Source organism: Suillus discolor, assembly GCF_016758755.1.
Source record: "Suillus discolor strain FC423 chromosome Unknown F5147scaffold_41, whole genome shotgun sequence".
Taxonomy (NCBI): Eukaryota; Fungi; Basidiomycota; class Agaricomycetes; order Boletales; family Suillaceae; genus Suillus; species Suillus discolor.
Window position 1 is genome coordinate 195,666 of NW_024541288.1, and position 21,085 is coordinate 216,750.

General features: G+C 47.5%; 6 protein-coding genes across 6 annotated transcripts; 2 read left to right on the plus strand and 4 right to left on the minus strand.

The window, feature by feature from the left end:
• Positions 1-2,126: 2,126 nt before the first annotated feature.
• On the minus strand, positions 2,127-4,193 carry F5147DRAFT_704220 (uncharacterized protein). Its single transcript, XM_041437885.1, has 9 exons — positions 4,124-4,193; positions 4,017-4,063; positions 3,676-3,966; positions 3,507-3,625; positions 3,291-3,452; positions 3,150-3,225; positions 2,967-3,095; positions 2,729-2,916; positions 2,127-2,674 (listed from the first exon to the last, which is right to left on the minus strand). Exons 3-9 carry the CDS (start codon positions 3,740-3,742, stop codon positions 2,387-2,389), a joined length of 1,029 nt encoding a protein of 342 aa, XP_041290882.1. The 5' UTR covers positions 3,743-3,966; positions 4,017-4,063; positions 4,124-4,193; the 3' UTR covers positions 2,127-2,386.
• Positions 4,194-4,307: 114 nt separating this feature from the next.
• F5147DRAFT_704228 (GMC oxidoreductase-domain-containing protein) lies at positions 4,308-7,023 on the plus strand. The gene is made up of 16 exons (XM_041437886.1): positions 4,308-4,437; positions 4,491-4,742; positions 4,797-4,888; positions 4,946-5,125; positions 5,185-5,195; positions 5,245-5,364; positions 5,424-5,650; positions 5,697-5,786; positions 5,839-5,887; positions 5,941-6,078; positions 6,126-6,189; positions 6,237-6,325; positions 6,381-6,604; positions 6,662-6,681; positions 6,735-6,857; positions 6,907-7,023. The coding sequence occupies exons 1-16, from the start codon at positions 4,392-4,394 to the stop codon at positions 6,988-6,990; spliced, it is 1,809 nt and encodes a 602-aa protein (XP_041290883.1). The 5' UTR covers positions 4,308-4,391; the 3' UTR covers positions 6,991-7,023.
• Positions 7,024-8,198: 1,175 nt separating this feature from the next.
• F5147DRAFT_579921 (cytochrome P450) lies at positions 8,199-10,121 on the minus strand (the record flags this gene model as incomplete). The annotated part of the gene is made up of 10 exons (XM_041431513.1): positions 8,199-8,415; positions 8,465-8,587; positions 8,640-8,686; positions 8,745-8,779; positions 8,827-9,075; positions 9,115-9,241; positions 9,292-9,541; positions 9,593-9,855; positions 9,906-10,002; positions 10,060-10,121. The coding sequence occupies 10 exons, from the start codon at positions 10,119-10,121 to the stop codon at positions 8,199-8,201; spliced, it is 1,470 nt and encodes a 489-aa protein (XP_041290884.1).
• Positions 10,122-11,621: 1,500 nt separating this feature from the next.
• Positions 11,622-14,444, minus strand: F5147DRAFT_266725 (major facilitator superfamily domain-containing protein). Its single transcript, XM_041428939.1, has 22 exons — positions 14,111-14,444; positions 13,981-14,057; positions 13,910-13,924; positions 13,825-13,853; positions 13,742-13,771; positions 13,669-13,687; positions 13,604-13,623; positions 13,526-13,549; positions 13,390-13,464; positions 13,300-13,340; positions 13,215-13,247; positions 13,084-13,163; positions 12,983-13,031; positions 12,855-12,926; positions 12,725-12,801; positions 12,630-12,672; positions 12,548-12,572; positions 12,482-12,496; positions 12,375-12,433; positions 12,130-12,322; positions 11,945-12,078; positions 11,622-11,886 (listed from the first exon to the last, which is right to left on the minus strand). The coding sequence occupies exons 1-22, from the start codon at positions 14,289-14,291 to the stop codon at positions 11,693-11,695; spliced, it is 1,485 nt and encodes a 494-aa protein (XP_041290885.1). The 5' UTR covers positions 14,292-14,444; the 3' UTR covers positions 11,622-11,692.
• A 1,086-nt stretch (positions 14,445-15,530) lies between these two features.
• F5147DRAFT_762130 (uncharacterized protein) lies at positions 15,531-16,199 on the plus strand (the record flags this gene model as incomplete). The annotated part of the gene is made up of 1 exon (XM_041440574.1): positions 15,531-16,199. The coding sequence occupies one exon, from the start codon at positions 15,531-15,533 to the stop codon at positions 16,029-16,031; it is 501 nt and encodes a 166-aa protein (XP_041290886.1). The 3' UTR covers positions 16,032-16,199.
• A 984-nt stretch (positions 16,200-17,183) lies between these two features.
• F5147DRAFT_704270 (uncharacterized protein) lies at positions 17,184-17,635 on the minus strand (the record flags this gene model as incomplete). Its single annotated transcript, XM_041437887.1, has 3 exons — positions 17,184-17,278; positions 17,324-17,329; positions 17,351-17,635. Coding segments are annotated over 2 exons (291 nt in total), but the record flags the coding sequence as incomplete, so codon positions are not given.
• Between the last annotated feature and the right edge of the window lie 3,450 nt (positions 17,636-21,085).

Below are 21,085 nucleotides of genomic sequence, written 5' to 3' on the forward strand. Positions count from 1 at the left end.
GATGGACGCCAGGTCACAAGGGGATAGCAGGAAATGAAGCGGCAGATGTACAGGCAAAGAGGGCAGCAAGAGGCGAGGTATCAGCAGGTAACATGCTGCCCAAGTCGCTCCGAACAAGAACGAACATCCCCATAAAACTAGCAAATCGGTGACCAAGTAACAATTTCACGGCCCGTCAAAAACGAAGCAGCACCAACCATGCCGTGCTACCGCATGTTCCAAATGATAGATCCATCCACCCAATCATTTTGCAGGGCTCCGCATCAACGGACAATAATTAAAAATAGAACAAGATCGATAAAGTGCTAGACAATCAGAAAGTGATATGAAAAGCGACCGGGAAGTAGTAGTTGTTGCTGCTAAGAGATTCAGATTTTGATGCTGTCGCAGTTCGAACCTAGGCCTGACTGTTGTTCCGGTCGTGTTTAGCCGCGGGTGTTTAATGTTGGATTCCCGTGCAGGGTTTACACATGCAGCATGCGCGCACGCAAGGAGATGATGTGCGAGCCGCGAATGCGTATCCTATGGTGGATAGATAGGGCTGGTCGGGGATGGGTTTGATGCAACGAGAGTGCAAATATATTACCAGATCCTAAATAGCAACAGGGATCGACGACCGACGGTAGGCTGCGGCGACTGAAACGAACTTAGAGCTTGACTCACATGGTTACTCAAGAGCCTCATCAGACTCGGAGCGTACTGAGGGCGTGTAATCATGATGACTGCACTTGTGGGCGCATGGAATTAGACAGTGCCTGTGAAAAGGACGCGGTTGAATGAGAGACTCGGAATTTGTGAAGTAGGGCGCGCGTCTCGATCCAAATATTTGTCGGAGTTTGAAAAACATCGAGCCCGACGTTTGACGGGGTCAATTTCCACACCCTCATCGATTTCATGATCACCGCTCTGCTGAAACGATTTATTCTTTGCCCACACAGTGCGATTCTGGGCGCTGATGTGCATCTATAACCACGAGGTCGGCGACTATATTGAATACAGGCGGAAGTGCGGCGTACGGAGGTCAAACAGACGAGGAACGACTATCTTCTATCGTCCATAGGGAGCTATCTAGGGGAAATTACTGTGTTTCGGAGATAGTGAGAATCTGCACACAAGCATAGGCAGTAGGTAAGTTCTAATTTTAGGTTGCGGAGATTTCAGCCTTATCCTAACTTTGAAGCTCCTCGTTCAGATCTGTCTCGGTTTGACCTTGGCGCTACTAAATCTATCAACTTCGCGCGAACGACGGATCCATTCCACGATGTATTTCTATTTCACTTGTCTGCAAAAAGCACTGTACCAGCCAGCGGTCGAGTGTCGCCCTGATAAAGATTGATCGGATCAGCATCAATGCGTCATATTTTAGAGCCTACTAAGGCTAGGGTCAGAGGCCATCACCTACATTTGCTACGATGCGATGGGCGCAGTCTCTGTGGCGCATCCTCTCCTCAAATGGTTCAATGCCCCAATCATCAGTGATTTCGCCGGAGAGCCGCGGACGCCGATAACAGTCATGTCTCATGCAAAATGACACTTTCACCGTATGTACATTAGCAAATGCCGGTTCAGCGCTGCAGCTGCCGATAATCATCATCATAGCATCACACTGCTCTAATGACAAAAAGAACTTGATCAAGCGCTGTGGCATGAAAGGATATCGCAAGATCTTCTGCGGCTCTCCTGAAGCGCCGATACCGTGATGATGTCAATCAGTTCGTTATGATTTATGTATGCGTTCAAGTCCAGAACGTTCAGGAATTCTATATGGATCAGTATCGCATTTGCATCCGTCCGTCTCATGTTTATCGAGCTAGGGTTATTCAGACTTTTCGGTACTTACATTTTGGGGTGCATTGGTCTACAACATCACACGAAGGACATCAAGGTGGCAATTCTGCTGTTGATACTGAGTACCGTGGTTAGTCTCTCGCCTTTTACATATTTCTTCACATGCTCAAGTCTCCCAAGCGTATAGTCGTAGACATCGTATCGAACAGGGTCTAGTTACTCTAGACACTTATCGTGACATGTTCGCAGGGAGGCCACCGGATAAAATCAGTTATCAGCAATCCAATAGGAATCAACTGTCGCGGATGCGACTTTGAAATGCTAACTTTATTAGGGATATGTATAATACGTACGGGGATTGTACAATATATAACCCGTTATCATAAATCCATGTCCGAGAAAGAAAGAGAGGGTGATTTGAGCTCGCTATCAGCCTCGTCACTGCTCAAGTGTTGCCAAAAACGGGAGGTTTCACCAGTACGAAAAGCCTCTTGGTATGTCTCTGCAAAGGTATGCGACCGTGTGTGTTCACCGTCTGCGTGAGTGTTTTATGTGTGTCGTAGTTGAACGGATCAGGCATCATATTCTTGCAAGTTTTCTAAATGATTAAAGTTGTCAGGCCGATCGATTGCACGTCGTAAGGTGAAGCTGTTCCTTTCATAGAATCCTTGCTTGATGGTGGTCGCTCCTGATGTGTGAATGTGGATACATGGACCTGTAAAGGCTTCATGGCATATTGTTGTGCGCGTTCTTGTTCTGCCTCGCTGGTTGCCGCTCGTCTAGGAATACTGCTACTCGTCCGAGTCGAGATATAACTGTGCTCGTTTTTGTTGAGTGCAATTCGAATAAGCACCATGTAGAAGGCAATCGACATGATCGGCATGGCCTAGTCGCTCGAGTTCAATGGATTTCAATAAAAGAGTGTTAATGGCCGACTTACCATGTCTACGACGGCATCCTGCCCATTGTTTCCGGAGACAAACAGTATTAATGCAGTCAATAGCGTTGCAGAGTACAGAATGGCGGCATCCACGAGCACACGCACTACCGGCATCACAGTGTTCCTCGATGTCTTGTGAATCCCCGAGACACCACGTTGGATGATCCAGATGCGATATGCCAACAATCCTGGACATATATTCATGGCTCGATGTCACGTTCGTACAGAGATTACTTACCTGAGCTCAGCAGATTAGTTGCAATTGTCGAGGCAAAAAATGCTGTGACCCATTGTGCAAGTGCTTCGACGAAGATCCCATCACCACTACTGGCTTGCGAGACACTGTAAACTGCAATGACACCAGTTGCTTTGAGGCAATGTCAGAACATATGATGAGCCAGCAAGTATGATTGTAACGAACCTGCAACACTGCACCACAGAATGATTGGTAGGACGACAATCCAAACAGATTGCCAAACAACATAGCAACGATAAATCTTTTTACGAGCAGAAGCACTTCTGTAAGCAGGGTTTTAAGCAAGGAATCAAATTACGAGCTCACCACCACACCATCAGCAAGGAGAGTTTGCAGCACATAGAACGAATGTTTTATTACATAGGTCTTCTGTGAAACATCTGCAAAATATTCTGATGGTCCGTTTGGGTACTCATAGCGATTTGTCACTAGTCCATCTTCGGCTCGAACAATATTCACAACCATGTGCTTCGGAGAAGGTCAATCAACAACATCAAATGTAAGATGCGAGAGGCTACTAACAACAGTACTCAGTATTAGCAGCAAAACTGCCACGATGAGAATTGGGAGATTAATATCTTGCTTGTGACGTTTGTAGGTCAAAGACCAAATGGTACCAATGAACAAGAGTATCGAAAAGCCTGTGTAAAACCAATATTAGCTTAGACAAGATCTGAATTGCAATGCTCACCATACAAAATGCCTTCCAGCACCGTCGACATTAGAGCTCCTGCATCCAATGGTATACCTGATGTCATGGTAGAGAAGACTGGGAGATGCAAGGGGAGTGTGTGACTCGAAAAGCATGGATATGCTCTTATGTATCATTACATATAAAAACAGACTAAAGTTATACTGCTCCGAGGTAACGTTGACCAGGTGTTGTTTGGTGCACATGACTAGCATGGATAGCCTGTTTTCGATGCAGTGCAGATACTGTGACAACGTGGGATGGTGGGGTTTCTATTTCAAAAAACGTAAGCTTGCTTGGAGTAAATGTTCAGGAGCGCTCAGGTAGTACTGCGGACCTACTAATAAGTGGACAATTTAGGACATGAAACACACCTGTTTGTTTCGAGCTGTGTGATGTACCACAAAAGTTAATCACGAAATGGAAGTCCATCATGAATAGACGTAACTGAAGGTATTCTCCCGGGCCTGGTGCCCATCAAACCATATTACACATGGAGACTAGCACTTCTGATACAACGAGATGTCATGAGGCAGATTCATCATCGCGCGGTCCTCAGAGCCGACGATGGTGACAAACTTTGTCCAAACAAATGTAGGGCAAACACCGAATGACTTCGAACTTGAAACACCACATAATTCATTATTGGGCAGCCATCATCTGATGAGCAAGTGCATATAAGATGCAGGCACTGACGAGCAATCTGCAAAGCTCAAATGTCTCCTCTATCCCCAACAGAATTCGATATTATCTTTGCTGGAGGTCAATATTAACATCTTTGTTGTGGACCCATCTTAATTTCGTGTTTTGTGCAGGTGGTGCCACAGCTTGTGTCGTTGCAGGCCGCCTAGCTGCATGTGATTCCTCGCTAAAGATTCTGATTCTCGAAGCTGGTGAACACACCCTGGACAAACCTGCTCATGTTCAACTTTACCAGTATCCATTCCATATGGCCCCAACAACCACAACACTCACATTCAACCTCGGAAATCCCTCTCCACATCTCAATGGACGTGCTATGGTTGTTCAATCTGGTCGTTCAGTAGGTGGAGGATCAACTATCAATTGTTTGTACAACTTTTGCCGAAATGAACAAGGTGCTGATATACAGATGATACCAGTTGGTGCATACACTCGTGCACCTGCCTCAGATTATGATGATTGGGCAGTCGAAGGTTGGGAATCGAAGAATTTGATCCCTCTCATGAAGAAGGTCATCTTTTTCTCGAGCTGATTATATCTTTGTCATGCTGACTCGCATATGTCGTAGTTTGAAACATACCAGGTGCAGCCTGGTTGTCCAACTCATGGGTACACAGGACCTGTAAAGGTGTCCCCTGGTGGGCATAAACTAGCCATCAGTGAAGAGTTTATTCGTGTCGGTATGACCTATCACAAGAGGCCATATTCCGAAGACACCAATGATTTACAAACATGCAATACATACAGTGTGAGTTTTCTAATTTTACTTTGATTCCTGCAGCCACTGATGAAAGCTGTATCATACAGCCATGGGCGAAGTGAGCTTATTCTCGTAGCTTATTGTGGCTTGAATTCATGTGTGAAAAGGTACATCGATGGCACCACTGGAAGGCGTTCCGACGCAGCCCACTGCTATGTCTACAACCAAGCTCAGAATCCGAACTTACAAATATGGGTTGGCAAGCGCGTGACGCGCATCATTTTCGAGTGAGTGCTTTGTGCCCTCGCATTTGTCACCAACTCTTGACACCTTCTCCGAACCACAGGGACAAACGTGCTGTAGGTGTCGAGTTTACCAATGACCCTGTGTCTTGCCCAGGTGCAGATCAGTCATCGAGTACTGTGAAAGCTTCAAAGCTCGTCGTCGTATCTGCTGGAGCATTTGGTTCCCCACCCATTCTCGAGAGGTCTGGTATTGGCGCCGAGGCAGTGCTCAAACGATGCGGCATCAAACCACTTGTTGACCTGCCGGGTGTTGGGGAGAATTACACAGGTAAGATATCATCAATATATCAATGGTCTTGACTTATGGGGATCAGATCATGATGCTGTTTTGGTTCCATACTTGGCTGCTGACGAGGCAATCACCATGGACCCCCTCTGGCGCGGAGAGGAGAATGCTACAAAAGGTGAGCATGGCTTCATGATGTTCTCGGCGCCTTTCAAAACAGCCAACTGTAGATGCCCTCGCACAATGGACCGCTAATGGAACATCACTCATTGCTTCGAAGTGAGTCAAATTACTAATTATAATTGCTTGATACATACTGATTCATATTTCAGCGGTGTCGATGCGAAAATCAAGTGGCGTCCTGATGCCGAGGAGCTGAAAGCCATGGGTCCAGCCTTCCACCAACGATGGAACGAGTTCTTCCGAGACCACCCGGACAAGTGTGTTGCAATATTTGCTTTGATCGCGGGGTGCGTGTTAATTTCGTCGTCCTGATATGAAAGCTCACGATGACTAGATACCTTGGACCGCTTGTTGGAACCATTCCTCCCCGTAACTACATGATGGCTGTCTACTTCACAGTAATTCTCTCTCCTTGTCCCGTGGATTTTGCTGAACCTTTCGACAGCTTTACCCCGCATCTGCTGGAAGCGTGCATATCAAAGTGGACGAAAATGGTAAAGAGGCGCTCGATTTCACGACGGGGTTTTTGGAAGAGTGAGTCGGCACATTTCATTATAGGGCCATTGCATGACTGATCATTATTCATCAGTCCATCCGATATCGTGCCAATCAACTTTGCATACAAGAAGATGCGCGAAATCTACCGAAGATTGCCTTCATACCGAGGCGAACTCGCTGAAGGTCATCCTAAATTCCTAGAGGGAAGCGCTGCGGCCTGCGGAGAAGTGTCTGGGCCAGTCGACATAAATGCACCTGACATCATCTACACTGCCGAAGATGACGAGGCCATTGAAAAATATCATCGTGACTGCGGTATGTGTTAGCTTTTGCATTTCCGTCGTTCCGGTTACTTACTGGATCGAATCGTAGTGCAAACGACTTGGCACTCGGTGTGTGCAGCTGAGATAATTTGGAATGAGGTGTCTGATTCTTTTGCATGCAGCTCGGTACCTGCGCCATGAAACCGCGGGCGGAACAAGGAGTCGTTGATGCTCGGCTAAACGTGTACGGCGTCACGAACCTCAAGGTTGCTGATATGTCTATTGTGCCAAAGAATGTCGGCGCGGTGAGTACCCAACCAGATTAAGTGACTTTTGGTCTAACTATCTCCCAAGAACACGTATTCGACAGCACTCCTCGTTGGAGAGAAGGCTGCGATGATCATTGCTGAAGAGTTGGGACTGAATTATAACGTCTAGCTCTGAACATTGTTGGCGGAAGATGGCGCAAGGACTGTACTAAGAGAATCAAATGATCCAGTTGGCAGGAATACCCTTGGATGTTACTTCCTTAATATTGTCTTGACGGAGAACAGTTAGTCCTGAAAAATGCACCGAATCAACAAAGCAAAGCTGCAACAGGGTGGGAACCTACTAGTCATCGACGTAAGGAGACGTATGGCGTTCTCTTGACTTGGAGAGGTCAACCGGTAAGAAATCCAGAGTCCCGACGGCTTCCTTGTATTCCGGAATTCAAAAGACGTCCTTGTGCATGCCCAACAGCCTTTCTTCAATGACGAAGTTTCATGCTCCTATCTACTTTGCTCTACACGCGCTCCATCTGACTTGACAGCCTGAGTCTCGTTGCAGATGGTGCTGCTGTTCATCGAACTGCTCGCTGAAGAGACGAACATATCGAACAGTGCTGCACGAAATGTTGAATACCACACCATAGTGAGGACAAATAACACTCACAAGTCCCAATAGTGCTGATGTAGCGTTGCATAGTTATAATGACCCTATCACATGTTGAGAACTGGTGTTTGAATGACGAGCGAACATCAGCCGGCGTGTTCACCACTACTGTGCAATGAATGGGCGTATGGACAATTCGCAATCTGCAATGGGAAGGCCTAGCTAGGTAGGCAGGTCAAGGTCATGGGTGGGCCCGCATCCGACTGAACGTAGGAACACGATAAGCAAGGTCGTATCCCAGATTCATTGTAAAGATGACAGGAATATTTTAGGAACGAATTCCTCGTGCGAGTTGATGAGCATCAGATCATTCCTGGAGAACCTTCTTTGCATGTTTTTCATAAGCACAACGTGTTCGTCTCATTCAGAGATACCAGAAGCCTCGGCGTTTACAAGCATCCGTTCCAAGAAGGCAGAATCAAAGATGTGAGTCCGTTAAGTCATGCGATGAAGCGTGAGGGAGTGGCCTGTTCAGAAGTCAGTTATTGCCTCTTGAACATCTGGCGGAACTAGTGATACAATGCCAAGGAACTTGCGGCAATATATTATGAAGCCTTTGCAGGCGCATATATCCCGGCTCACGTACAATGACGATACCTCGTCATACGGAATAGGGAGTCGGGACACAAAAGGCTTCAGGATGCGGCCGTTCGTTTAGGTCATCACAATAACGAGTGAATAAACAGAAGTACGGACTAATGAGTAGCACATCTTCAATACATACTCTCGTCCGCCATCATCTCCCTCAACCTCTCGACTTCGATTCGTGGAATGACATCAATCTCAAATGGCGCTAGATGAGAAATAACACTGTCACTAGCCTGCGTGTTGATCGGAGCGTCAGGTCGTTGATCGAAGCGGAATGACCAGAAGAGAAGTGCGAGGGCGATGTACATTGAATTCTCTGCGAGATGCCTACCGGGACACACCCTTTTCAAAGACAAGTGAGCTTCGTTAATTCCTGGTAGAAACAACTTACCGTCTACCAAAGCCAAAAGTGAAAGACTTCATATCGTCCTTGAGGCGGCCTTCGGAATCAAGCCAGCGCTGAGGATCAAATTTTTCGGGGTCTGGGAAGGCAATTGGATCGCGACAGATTGCCCTGACAAGTTCAGTCAATGAAGGACACACAGCATGAGGAAGTGCAACCTTACCAATGGCATCCATAGACAATTGCACCCTCAGGAATACAATAGCCTTGCTGATCGCACGCATAGTTGTGTTAATATAATGACCTGGCATTAATTCAAGACACCAACCCAAATAATATCCTGAGTTGCGCGGTGAGGGAATCCTGAGAAACATGTCAGCGTGTAGGGGCGCAGCGAATTCACGGCTTACCTATGGGAATAACAGGTCTCCATCTCAAAGCTTCCAACAGAAACGCGCGCAATTGAGGAAGTGAGCTCGAGTCCTCGAATGTTGGTACTATTACCAAAATTAGCTCAGAACTTCGGAAAAATATCATTCTTTTAGCCTTGCCTCTGTCTGATCCGATGACCATATCGAGCTCTTCATGCAGCTTTGCCTGAGCCAGAGGGTAGCACGCTGCAGCCATGATAGCAGTGGTAATTCCCGCAGTGGTCTGGACTCAGCCCATTAGTAAGTTCAGAGATGAGATGGTATCACTTGCTGTATCAGCTCCTGCACCAAAGAGCGTTCCAGCGAGATATCCCATCTCATCCATCGCAAGCTGATGATTTTCGGTGTTTTCCAACAGTGTCTTGGTGAAAGAGGGTCCCGCTTTGTTTTGTTCCTGAGTACAACACAAATGAAGTATGTTCATGAAAAGAAAAAAGTCCTCACTATTTCGCTCTTGACGCGCAGTAACTGATGTCTGTATAGACTTAGTTCTTCGTTATGCCACTCCGTAAGTTGCTTTCCGTAACCAGGCAAGTAGCGCAAAAGAGGCACGCGGTCGACAAGATAAGCTCCCGGGCGCATCACAAGATCAAAATGATGGAGGACTTTGTAGACACGGACAACTTCGGGATCAGTGTAGGCAGTCGGTGTAGACTTCCCATAAGTGACGCGAAGAATGACTGATGCTGAATACCTTGAGGTAACGTCTGTACACGGATCACAAAAGGACTTGGTAAGAACATACCCTGCTGCATGCTTCTGGTGATTCTGAGGGTCATTCAGAATGTCCAATGTAAATTTCCGTGCATTATCGTGCTGCATATCTTTGTATGCCTCTGTTGCCTTGGGCTGAAGATGGGTATGAACTGCTTTGCGGAGACGCCGAAAGCGTTCTCCGGAGCGAGCCATGAGAATACGCATCCCATTTGAGAGCATCTCTCCCGCAGCGATAGACGGAGGACGATCTACAAGGGATCTACCTTCTATCTCCATGATGGTTGTGGCTGCCTGTTGAACCGGTCAATGTTCGAGGAAATCCGAGTATATACAGATCTTACCTCGACGCTGCCGATGACAATGATCACTTGACTGCCTTGTCGGAACGATACCACAGGCCCATACTCCCGAACAAGGTTTGTCAGCGCACGAGCAATACTGAGTGGGCAATTTACATCAATTTTGCATGTCAAGGATGACGTTTTCAAAACCTACTTGACAGAAGGCAAAGCGTTGCTCCAGAACCAACGGGCGGGGGGTCCAGGTGGAAATGGCATGGCATTCTTGCCACTCGTCAACGAAGATTTCTTGTACAGCACCGCGAGCACCGCTGCGAATGCGACAACACCAGCAGCATAGTCGGTCGTGATGAGGGTTCCTAGCATTATGGGTCGGAAATTCGAGTAGTGGGAATTCAGTAACACCTGCCGGTCAGCTAACATATATAGCTATGATGCGCAGCATGACGATGAGAAGAAATCGGGCAAATCTGACGCGAGAACAAATGCTATTGTAGTCATTCTACGGCATCGTGCCCATAGAACTGACCCAGTGGGTGCGATGATCCGGATCTTTTGGAAGTTGATTTATTTATTTAACTGCATTACTAAGGTTACGTCATAGATTTTAAAAAACAACAGGGTATGGAGTAAAGACAGACGACAATTCTAAGGACTAGGAATGAGGAATTGAGGCAGGCTACATGTCAATCGAGCCGAAACTGCAAGATAATAGACGCAGATGTGGTGAAAATGATTTATTGTGGCTGCGCAAAAAGACTTATACGAGTTTGAAGGGGAATGATGGGACTGAAACACAAATAAGTACGAGCATCCAAGTGATTGGGTCAAAGAATAAGGTGCGCATTCGAAGGAAATAGCTTGAAGTGATACGTTGAAGTCAAAGGGAGTGTTATGGAAGGGAACTGGGAAATGGAAGAACAAATCCTGCACGAGGTAATCATGTGACATAAAGCGCACAAGGATGTTAAAGCGCAATGAAAAGATGTATCCGTGTCTCGGATGCAAAGAGTAAAGCTCTTCGCATCCATGAGACACACGGACTGCGTATGCGTTCGTTTGAAGTATTTAGTCAGAGTGTAGAGGACATCATGACCTCACAGAACATGGTCGTGACTTTGTAACACGTGCTGTTACCGAGATACTATTAAGACTGTAGAGAATGTTGAGATGTGCGAATATTTGAAAGATATGAAGCGTGATTTGGACAGTGCGAGCTCCACCTGTTTGCACCATTCGCCACCCGGCTACACCAAAGGCAGTTACTGAGTGAAGAGGGTAGAGCTGCGAGCACCGTCCATAAGCAAAGTAAATGAGTGAAGCAGGAAACTGGTTCGGAAGTTGCCGTTGTTTGTGCGTGTAGATAATCCGCGGCATTATAGTCGTTTGTAGTTAGAAATTGCTTTCATTGATGAGTCGACCAGTGATTAAGTTGTCATTTCTGAATCCGGGTGAGGCGAGGAGGGAAGTATTTCAAACACAGCGAGTTGTAGTCATACAACGTTCGAACGTCCAATCGTACTCACCTTTGTCTGTTGTCCCAATCTTGAAGAGCAAGGTCGACCGGCCGTGGAGTCCGATCATACATGCAAGCGCCAGCATGTTACCAGTACTTGGCAGCAATGACACCGATGAGGACCCTGCGACAAAGCCACCTCTGATATTTTGTACAGTTAAAGCAAGTTAATGGTATTACAGCGATAATCACGAATTACAACACTAAGACATGTATTCGGTTCTAAAGAGACGATAAACATAATTCATCTCTGCGAAGACTTGTACCCTCGATACCAAGTCATGAGAAGCACAAGGCATAACCATGTTCCTGCTCATAATGTGTATCTGAAGTCAGGCGCACGGTCTCCCAAGTCCCGCAATTCCTGGTACGAATATTGCACTTTCTCTCCCCGTTCTCTTGCGAGCCGTTCGGCAGCATCGCGTTTAGCGTTGATCCTCTTATAGATGATCATCGCAATCGGCACAAAGATGAATCCAATCCCGACGAACATGAGCTCAAATGCATCTGGAAAAAGAAGACTTAGCCGACGCTGCGAGCCCTATGTCGACGAAGATGAACTTACGCCCAAAGACGAACCGAGGTGTGTCTTGCGGCCTATAGACGCTGACTGCAACCACAGCACTGAAGTTTCCTATGCTCATTTCGAGGGCCATGCCAACGCCTCTCTTGTACTGGCCGGAAAGATTGTTTCCGAGCCTTGATTACCATATGTTAGCCTTGGTCATGGCACGACTGATAATGACATACCAAGAAATGACACCAGGCAATGATGCATAGCTTCCCATAACAATGATGTAAGTCCCAAAATACTTGACACCATTGGGTGCGGTAGATATGTTTATCGAAAAGCCGATGAGACACATTGTAAGGCCGGCAAGAATGAATGGGGATCGCATTTTCAACTTGTCCGAGTAGTATGCAAAAACGAGCAATGTGATCGCTAAATGGAACAGGTTACTGCGTGAGATTGCAGATGGGTAAGGAAAACTGACTGCCGGCAATATATGGTGGTATGGTGAGCAACTGGCTGACTGACGTGTTATATCCAAAGCTGAATGCAATTGAATAAGTGAATCACAATCAGCTTGTCGTGACAGACCTCTGAATGATCGTTCTGGCACAAATAGGTTAAACACCATCTTCAAAGATCTAAAAATCGACTTACGGGAGAAACAGGGTGATGCCATAAACTAAGAGTGATTAAGTCAGCGTCTGACGTCGCTGAACATCTAAGGTGTATCACTTACGAGGCCCGACGATTGACATGTAAATTGGGATATGAAGCCAGATCTGACGACTTGGTTGAGGCACGAACATAACAAAAAAACCATTAGCATCTTACCTGCCAGTCTTTGAATGCCGCCCAGACGTGCTTGGCAGCAAACTTCCTTTCCTCGCCGACTGATGAATTGTCGTATTCTGAAAGAAATATGAATCGTATCTGCCCTCTCAAAATTTACTACCCCACTCACTTTTCCTCCAGACAACAAAAGCACGCTCTTCCGGGGTCAAGAACTTGGCTGTTTCCGGAAAGTCGACAAGCACTAAACGATCATATACATATCAGCATTCTGTGTAATCGAATGCGTGCTGCACTCGCCAAAGAAAGAAATGATGGCTACGACTATCGTTGCAAGGCCTTCAATCAGCTGCATATGAATTTTGAGCATTACTTCTGAAATCGGCCATGAACGAGCTCACGAAGATCCAGGACCATGCTTCGAGTCCTTCCATGCCACCCATGTAACCAATCCCAAATGCTAGTAAGCCAGAGAAAGCACCTAAAATTTGTTTCACTATTAAGATGCCAATGATGGAGCGAGACAACAAACCTGCAATCGTTGCAGCACCAAAAAACAAGCCAACTACCGGAGCACTTCAACATCCTAAGCGGACAACCAAACACAGGACGCTTACTTCGATATTGTAGCATGTGTCTCGGATACCACAAAGTAAGGCTGCAGATACATCAGCAACATCCCGCAAAAGTTCTTTACTTATCCTCACTAATAAACCACTCCAGGGAACAAACCTGCCTCAGCGATACCAAGACAGATTCGCACTCCAACAAGCTGAGGGTACCTGGAATGTGTAAGGTCAATATCAAGTAAAAAAAATTGGCAAAAAAACTGCTCAATCTCACGTCTTCACGAAAGCATTGAGTGTCCTGGAAATAAGCTTCATCAGTACCTTTGAAATGTATTAAGAGTGAATGACGCACATAACTACCCCCCATACAAACTATTGATCGTGAGATAAATTCAGCCGCCATCATGCAAAACTTACGTTGATCCCTGGAAGCCATCTAAAATACACAAGGTCAGTTAAACAGTACTTAAAGGTTAATACGAACACTTGCCTCGATGGTCTGATCGCTTTAAGAACCAGGCTTGAGGTTGCAGTCAGCGCGCAGATAACCAGCAAATTGGGTCCCAAACGAACTTAGAGGGACATTCAAACAGGCAGTATGCCTTTACGGTTTACAAGTTCAAAAAAATCCGATACCTATCAGAATAACGTTACTTACTATAATAAACATTATCTGTATTCAGCTGTAAGATTGATGATGTTGTGAACAAACAACTACGCATTACGTACCAATACAATGTTGAATTTGTCTCCCGTGAGATCCAGTTGAGTGATAATCCCCTCCAACGCCGCATTACCTATGTTACCTGTTGAAGAGTGAGGGGAGTATTCGACGTCAACTGTCCTGATAACTACGCACCTCTGTCAAGGAAAGCCAGAAGATACATTAAACTGAGGATAGGCATTATCCGCAGGTCAATCTTTCTCCACAGCTTCTTCTCCTGCTCTGGTGTTAGCACTGGGACATTTTTGAGATCCAAAACCGAGTCCTCCGGCCGCTCCTCGTCACACTGGTTGTGTTCAGAGCTGATAGAATTCATGTGATCCGTAGGAATAGTGTTCACAATGTAAGTTATGGTAAACCAGCGACAATAAGGAGGGAAGTTCTTAATCTCTCTTGATAAATGTGTGACTTGGGCTTTAAAATGTTCATGCGGGTTTGATTGTTTAATCACGAACCTTGATTAGCCGGCATTACGGTACTGATACCTGTTCGACTATATTTATGCCCCCTTGTTTGAATCCCATGTCGACAGGGACGAGGGCATGCTATGACACAATCGACCGTATTCAGATACACGATGTTTGTTGCCCCTGCGATAGACAGATTAACTTGTGATGATACAAGAGTCAGCTCCACGGACGCACTTGAGGATGATTAGTTGTGCCTTTGGGGGACTATCACCACGTGACCATCAATGAAATACACAACACGAGAGGAAACCAATTGCCCAAACGTAGAATTTTGAATCCGAGCTCACACAGAAGTGCAAATTTTGGGGATGTCTCAGGTCTGTCAACAGCGACGTTTCGAAGCTGATTCCGCAGGGTCCCATAGCCGCCATCGAAACGCATTACTTGATGGTCTAGCATCGCATTTGCGCTGCCCACCTGGGGATCTCTAATGGTCAGTGAATGGGTCAATCATCGAACGTTGCTATACCGACATATGATTCCAGGCTCGGACCCCACTTGTTGACACAGGTGTTCATCAGAAAAGATCTATTTTCACAGTTTCGGGCTGTCCTATCAGTCGGAAAGAACGGTGGACGGTTCAGGAAGGTGTTATGTACTTAGCTTCACTAGTATGTCAACCCACTTCCTGGAACACGGTACTGATGCTGATAGCCGTTACCAGCGCAAATGGAACCGAGTTCACCACTAACGTTGTGCACCTGAGGTTGAGGTGTCTATACGACTCGGAGGGATACAAGCAAGGTTCAATAGGGTACAAAAGTCATGGTTTTGGGAGTCGCTGAACACCGTGATGTCTGAGTCGCCTCGTAGTGACATACACCTTAGATCCTCGGACTTTCTAGTTGCCTTATATGTTTGTAATTTCCCGCACTTTTTGTCACTCTATTATGTAAAGAGGCACGAATGAAAAAATAGAGTAAGGTCTTCGAGCGAACAAGAGATGCGGCACCAAGCTTCTTGCTTCCGTGCCGCGATCACTGTTCGTCGCTGCATAGCTCACTCTGCTCGCTTTCTTTTCTTTCCACACCAGAAACCTTCCTTAAAATTTACACAATCTTATTCCTATCTAATTTTAAAATACAATGGCTCTAGTCGTCGACCCAAACCTCGAAATGGTACCAGATTTTGCTGGTAATCTGTACGCAGGCATTCGCGCAGACCTCGGAGCTGCCACAAACCAGACCGGAGAAGAAGTCGTAGCCCGTCTCACGGAGACATGGAACGCAGACCACAACGCAAGAGTAGTGGAATGGAACCAAGACCGAGAAGCAGAAGCTAGAGTCCTTGCAGAAGCAGAAAGGGCACGAACCGCGCAGGAGAATGAAGAGCGCACCCAGCGGGAAGCTGAAACAGAGAGGGAGCGGACAGAAGCTGAAAAGAAGAAGCCAAAGATGAACGGCTTTGAGCACGCATCATCCGTAGGAGATTACCTGACTCCCCGTCCCGCTCAATACGCAATTCAGAAACTCACCAATTTCGAATATGTAGAGCTATGGTACTTCTCGCCGGAAGGGTGCAAAGACGCCCTCAAGTCTTCACGCTCAGTGGCCGACAACGACATGAGCATAACTGAGGACAGATGACCAACTCACGCTACAGCCCACCTCAGCGTTCAAAGCGTCGAAAGCGGCCATGGCCGACCATGAGTTATCATTCTCGATTTTCCTCCGAGCAAAGAACTTATTCCTCATTCAAATCAGCAAAGCCAAGTGGCCCCAACCAAACATCGACGCACTGTCGTTGTTCTTCTGGCACCTCGAGAACCACTCGATTCGAAACAACAGTGAAATCGGTGACATGGTGATCTTGACATACGCATCACGCGTACGTCAAGATTGGCACGACCTGTCTCAAACACGACGAGGGTTTCAACATCGGTAACATCAACTGAGAACCTCATTCGGACAATCAACGAGGAGTTGTGGGATAAAGTTCGCTCTCGCACATGGAACATCGTACGTACCCAGTCTTAAATCGAGATCAAGCAGACCCGCTAATCCATGAACCTTTCTCCCCCTTCCAAATTCCACACACAACGAATAACATCCCCGTTTGACACGGATGCCCGTAGTGCTGCCGTGGTCCGGTTCGGTCCGGTTCAGAGGGTCCTTGACGAGAACCAAGAACCGAACCATGGTTCGGTTCTTTAAAATTGTCGAACCCAGAACCAGACCATTGAGAACGGTTCTCAATGGTCCAGTCCGGTTCTTGTCTGGTCCGAACGCGAACCGAACCGAAAATTTTTCAAGCAACGGAAAAAACATTCACAAGACATCTACATGACATTGGGTAGCTAGTCTAACTGCATACCAACTGCATATTCTTCTGCCTCTACTGCTGCTGACACATGTCCATTCTTATAGGCTGCCTTCATCAATTGTAGCGCGGAGAAAGTGGATGATGCGAGTGCGTTGCGGCGCAGAGTTGATGTGATGCCCGCGCTGGAGAAAGATCGAAGCTTTCATTGTTGATGACGTGGCCTCTGGCTCCTTGGGATGTGGTCCTGGGGCTGGAGGCGCTTGATAATATCTGTCAAACTAAGAATACATCTGGAGTTAGAGACCGGTAGGGTACTTAAGTTTGAATAGTACTCACCACTGCCTCAAGACGAGCCCTCCCGTTTGCGACCTTCGTCACAGTCCATCGCTGTTTGACGTATGCTAACTTATAGTTAGGGTCAAGAACTGTAACAAAATGAGACATGGACTTAAGCAAAAAAAAAGATACTCACCTAGACAGAGCGACAATATCCAAGGAGATCTGTTAGAGTTGAGAACCGGTGGAGGATCATGACTATCCAGGAAGCATATAGACTAGAACAAGTAGATATCTGTGATATAGGTAAACATATGTCAGAGTCTTGAGAATAAATTGATTAGTACTTACCTTCAAAAAGGCTAACAGTAGCCTGATTAACAATAATGCAAATCTCGAAGACGGTGTTTTGATGTCGACATGGACACCGACGTCGTCGTGGTTGGTGTCGAAGTCGAGGGAATTCGAAGGTCAAGGAATGGTTCGGGAAGGTTCGGGAAAGTCGAACCAGAACCGGACCACTAGTGAAGGTCCAGAACCCAGAACCGCTTTCCGGTCTGGTTCTGGCTGGTGAGGGAACCATGGACCGAACCACAGAGAACCGGACCAAAAGTCCGGTTCGAACCATGATTCTGGACCGGACCGCGGCAGCACTAGATGCCCGCGATGTTGATCCCGCGGATGCCCGCGACGTTTTCCCGCGGATGCTCATACCCATTCGCATGGATGCCCGCACACTTGACGCGGATGCCCACAACCATAATGTGGATGCCCACAACTTGACGTGGATGCACACACCCACGTCACCGTGCAGCACTCGAGCAGAGAGACGCCCTCAAATCAATACCGGAAGTCCAGCTACCGGGACTTTCGCGGGGGCAACAATGACCAGCGCAACCACAACTCACGGTCGCGCTCTCCAGCACGAAGGTCAGACAACCAGAGAAGCAAACCGTCCTCACCAGACAAATCCCGTGACCGCCAACAAAGGCAAGGGGGTTTTTCTCGGGGCGCAGGCACCCGCGGTCGATCAGCCTGCGCCCTCTGTCTCGGCCGCTTCGCTCACGACATCCAACGTTGCGAGTCTCGAACCACGTGGGACGGCACCAGCACTCACTGCCACCGGGCAGACGATGGACGCCTCATCAACCCTCAAGGCCTCCCTATATGCTACAAATGGCAGCGCCCAGGGAGCTGCCAGATATCAAACCACGAGGCCCCACACGAATGCTCAGGCTGTGGAAGCAAAGAGCACGGAGCTCAATCTTGCCCTCGCAGCGAGAAGAGCTAAGGCGCACACGCCGTATAACCCAGAGAGTTGGCATCGCTTACTGGCAGAGTCGAATCTGCTCGATAAATATCCATCCATCACAGATGGACTTGTCTATGGTTTCTCTGGGGGCATACCCCCAATTACATGTACATACACGCCCTCTAATAGCACCTCTATCAACGAGCATGGAGAAGTCTTTCAGAAAATTGTTGAGTGTGAATTTTCAAAGGGCCGTTTCATTGGCCCATTCACAGCTAAGGATCTCAAATCGGCCATTGGAAATTTCCAAACGGCTCCATTGTCACTCGTTCCGAAACCTGGCAAACCAGGGAAATTTCGCCTTGTACAAAATCTATCTTATCCTATCAATCCTATTCCCCCTACTATTAGCTCTATTAATTCAAAGGTCGACTCCGACCTCTTTCCTTGCACATATGGGACCTTCTCAACCATCTGCCGAACAATATGGCACCTTCCCCCAGGCTCTCAAGGAGCCGTCCGTGATGTTTCCGAAGCCTACAGAACAATCCCACTCCATCACTCCCAATGGCCAGGTCTGGCAATACGGCTGGATGAAGATGCATTCGCCATCGATACAGCATTCTGTTTCGGTTTCGGGCCATCAGCTGGCATATACGGCAATGTGGCTGATGCTGGTGCAGACATTTTCCGATCCAAAGGCATTGGCCCTCTGTCAAAATGGGTCGATGACCACCTATTTTTTCGAATCAAGAAGAAATACAGGGAGGAGTACAATAGGAAACGGAGACTATGGGCTGATGAAATCACGAAGGACGGAGGTATCATCACAAGTGGGGGACGTAGATGGTACAGGGGAGAAACTCTACCAGACGGATCACAAGAGGAATTCGATGAAGACGCTCATTTCCCCATCCAAGACCTCTCGGGCAGGTCACCACGTTCAGCCGAAGAGGCACAATTCACACACGGCATGGAGGACATCGACTTCTTTTCCGTCCTCATGGGGATCATCTGGGAGTTGTCGAAAGATAAACCATTCAGTAATGAACCTCCATACATCGGTCTGGTATGGGACATTGCCGAATGAACGGTTGCGTTGTCAAGCGAGAAACGCACCAAGTACCTTGAGGCCATCAGAATGTGGCAGTCCAAGAGGACCCATACTCTGCAGGAAGTCCAAAAACTCTACGGTAAACTCTTACATGCGTCGCTTATCACACCAGCTGGCCGCGCGTACCTTACGAACTTGGAAAAAATGCTGTGCATTTTCGAAGACCACCCACACATGGCCAGAACTCCCCCTCGCAACACCCCAGACGACATTGAGTGGTGGAAAAGCACCCTCAGCTCCACCCATGTCACCCGTCCAATCCCAGGACCATGCGTTGTATTTGACTTCAACGCCTATTCGGACGCTAGCTCTGGCTATGGGATCGGTATCATCATCAACGGCAAGTGGCGAGCTTGGAAACTCCTACCTGGTTGGAAGAGAGATGGTCGCGACATCGGGTGGGCAGAAAGTGTCGGATTTGAGCTCTTGGTGCAGGCAGTCGCAAGGTCTTGTCCCCCCGGAACTTATTTCAAAGTCTATGGCGACAACCGGGGAGTTGTGGAAGGATGGTGGAAAGGCTGCAGCAAAAGTCAGTCATGCAATGAGGTCTTCAAACGAATTCATCGGATTGCTGCCAATACCAAATGCAAGATTCTTACACGGTATGTACCAAGCAAAGAGAACCCCGCAGACGGCCCTTCGCACGGAATATATCCCCCTGCATGTGACAAGCTCCCTCCCATCCCAATCCCGCCAGAACTACTCCCCTTCCTCGCAGAAGCCTCTGAATCCCCCCTTCCTCCTTCAAACAAACCAACCCGAAGCACCCGTGCCCACACCCATCCCATCGAACCGTTTCGCACAATGGGCGAGAGACACGGAGAGAGAGAATTCCAACGCCGAGATTGCGTCAACCGCAGATTCGAATCCGAAGGAGACAGGCTCTTCGAAGCGTCGGAAAGCTAGTAAGTGACACTACACAATCGAGAGCCTGACCTTAACCAGGGACACAGCCTATAATGCGAGCCTAACCCCCAACCCATGCCATCTACGCCCACACTGTCCCGCAAAAGACAGACTCTACCTATGGCAGCCAATAACGAAACGTTCGTCAAAAGACGCGCAAGGCAAACACCTCCCCTTGAGCGCTACCGACATAGAACGAATCCGGGACGTGATGGTTCACGCTTACGCAGAAAGCACTCACGAAACTTATGGATCCGGGCTACTCGTATTCCACGTATTTTGCGATAGCAAGACCATCCCAGAGGAGCAGAGAGCCCCAGCAAGCAACATATTGATTGAAACATTTATTTCGTGCATGGTCGGTAATTATTCAGGAAAAACGGTATCTAACTACATCAATGGAGTCCGCGCATGGCACATCGTGCATGGCGCAGACTGGTTACTCAACGACGCTGAAATAGACGCCATGCTGAAAGCAGCTGTTTCTCTAACCCCCGTCAACGCCAGACGCAGCAAACGCGAACCATATACCACAGATCTCATCATTGCCATATGGGAGAAACTCAATTTAGATAATCCATTAGACGCCTCAGTTTTCGCCTGTCTCACCACCACCTTCTACGCTACGGCCAGAGTTGGAGAATTCACTGTCCCCCGTTTGAACGCTTTCGACCCGAACCTCCACGTCTCACCTAACTGCGTCAAAGACATGCGAGATCGACAGAACCTCGCAACCAAGAACTTCCATCTACCCCGTGTTACAGGGATCTGTAACACCTACTAGAGCCCCAGCTCTCCCTACGCCTGCCCTCGCTCTGCTAGACTCCCCG

Coding starts and splice junctions, on each gene's coding strand:
- F5147DRAFT_704228 (XM_041437886.1), top strand. CDS start 4,392: ATGTCTCCTCTATCCCCAACAGAATTCGATATTATCTTTGCTGGAG. Junction 5,365..5,423: donor GTGACGCGCATCATTTTCGA/GTGAGTGCTTTG, acceptor TCCGAACCACAG/GGACAAACGTGCTGTAGGTG. Junction 6,190..6,236: donor TGATGGCTGTCTACTTCACA/GTAATTCTCTCT, acceptor ACCTTTCGACAG/CTTTACCCCGCATCTGCTGG.
- F5147DRAFT_266725 (XM_041428939.1), bottom strand. CDS start 14,291: ATGAATTCTATCAGCTCTGAACACAACCAGTGTGACGAGGAGCGGCCG. Junction 13,248..13,299: donor ACACATGCTACAATATCGAA/GTAAGCGTCCTG, acceptor GTGCTCCGGTAG/TTGGCTTGTTTTTTGGTGCT. Junction 13,032..13,083: donor AAGCATGGTCCTGGATCTTC/GTGAGCTCGTTC, acceptor ATTCATATGCAG/CTGATTGAAGGCCTTGCAAC.
- F5147DRAFT_704220 (XM_041437885.1), bottom strand. CDS start 3,742: ATGACATCAGGTATACCATTGGATGCAGGAGCTCTAATGTCGACGGTG. Junction 3,453..3,506: donor TGCTAATACTGAGTACTGTT/GTTAGTAGCCTC, acceptor CCTTCTCCGAAG/CACATGGTTGTGAATATTGT. Junction 3,226..3,290: donor TCCTTGCTGATGGTGTGGTG/GTGAGCTCGTAA, acceptor GCTCGTAAAAAG/ATTTATCGTTGCTATGTTGT.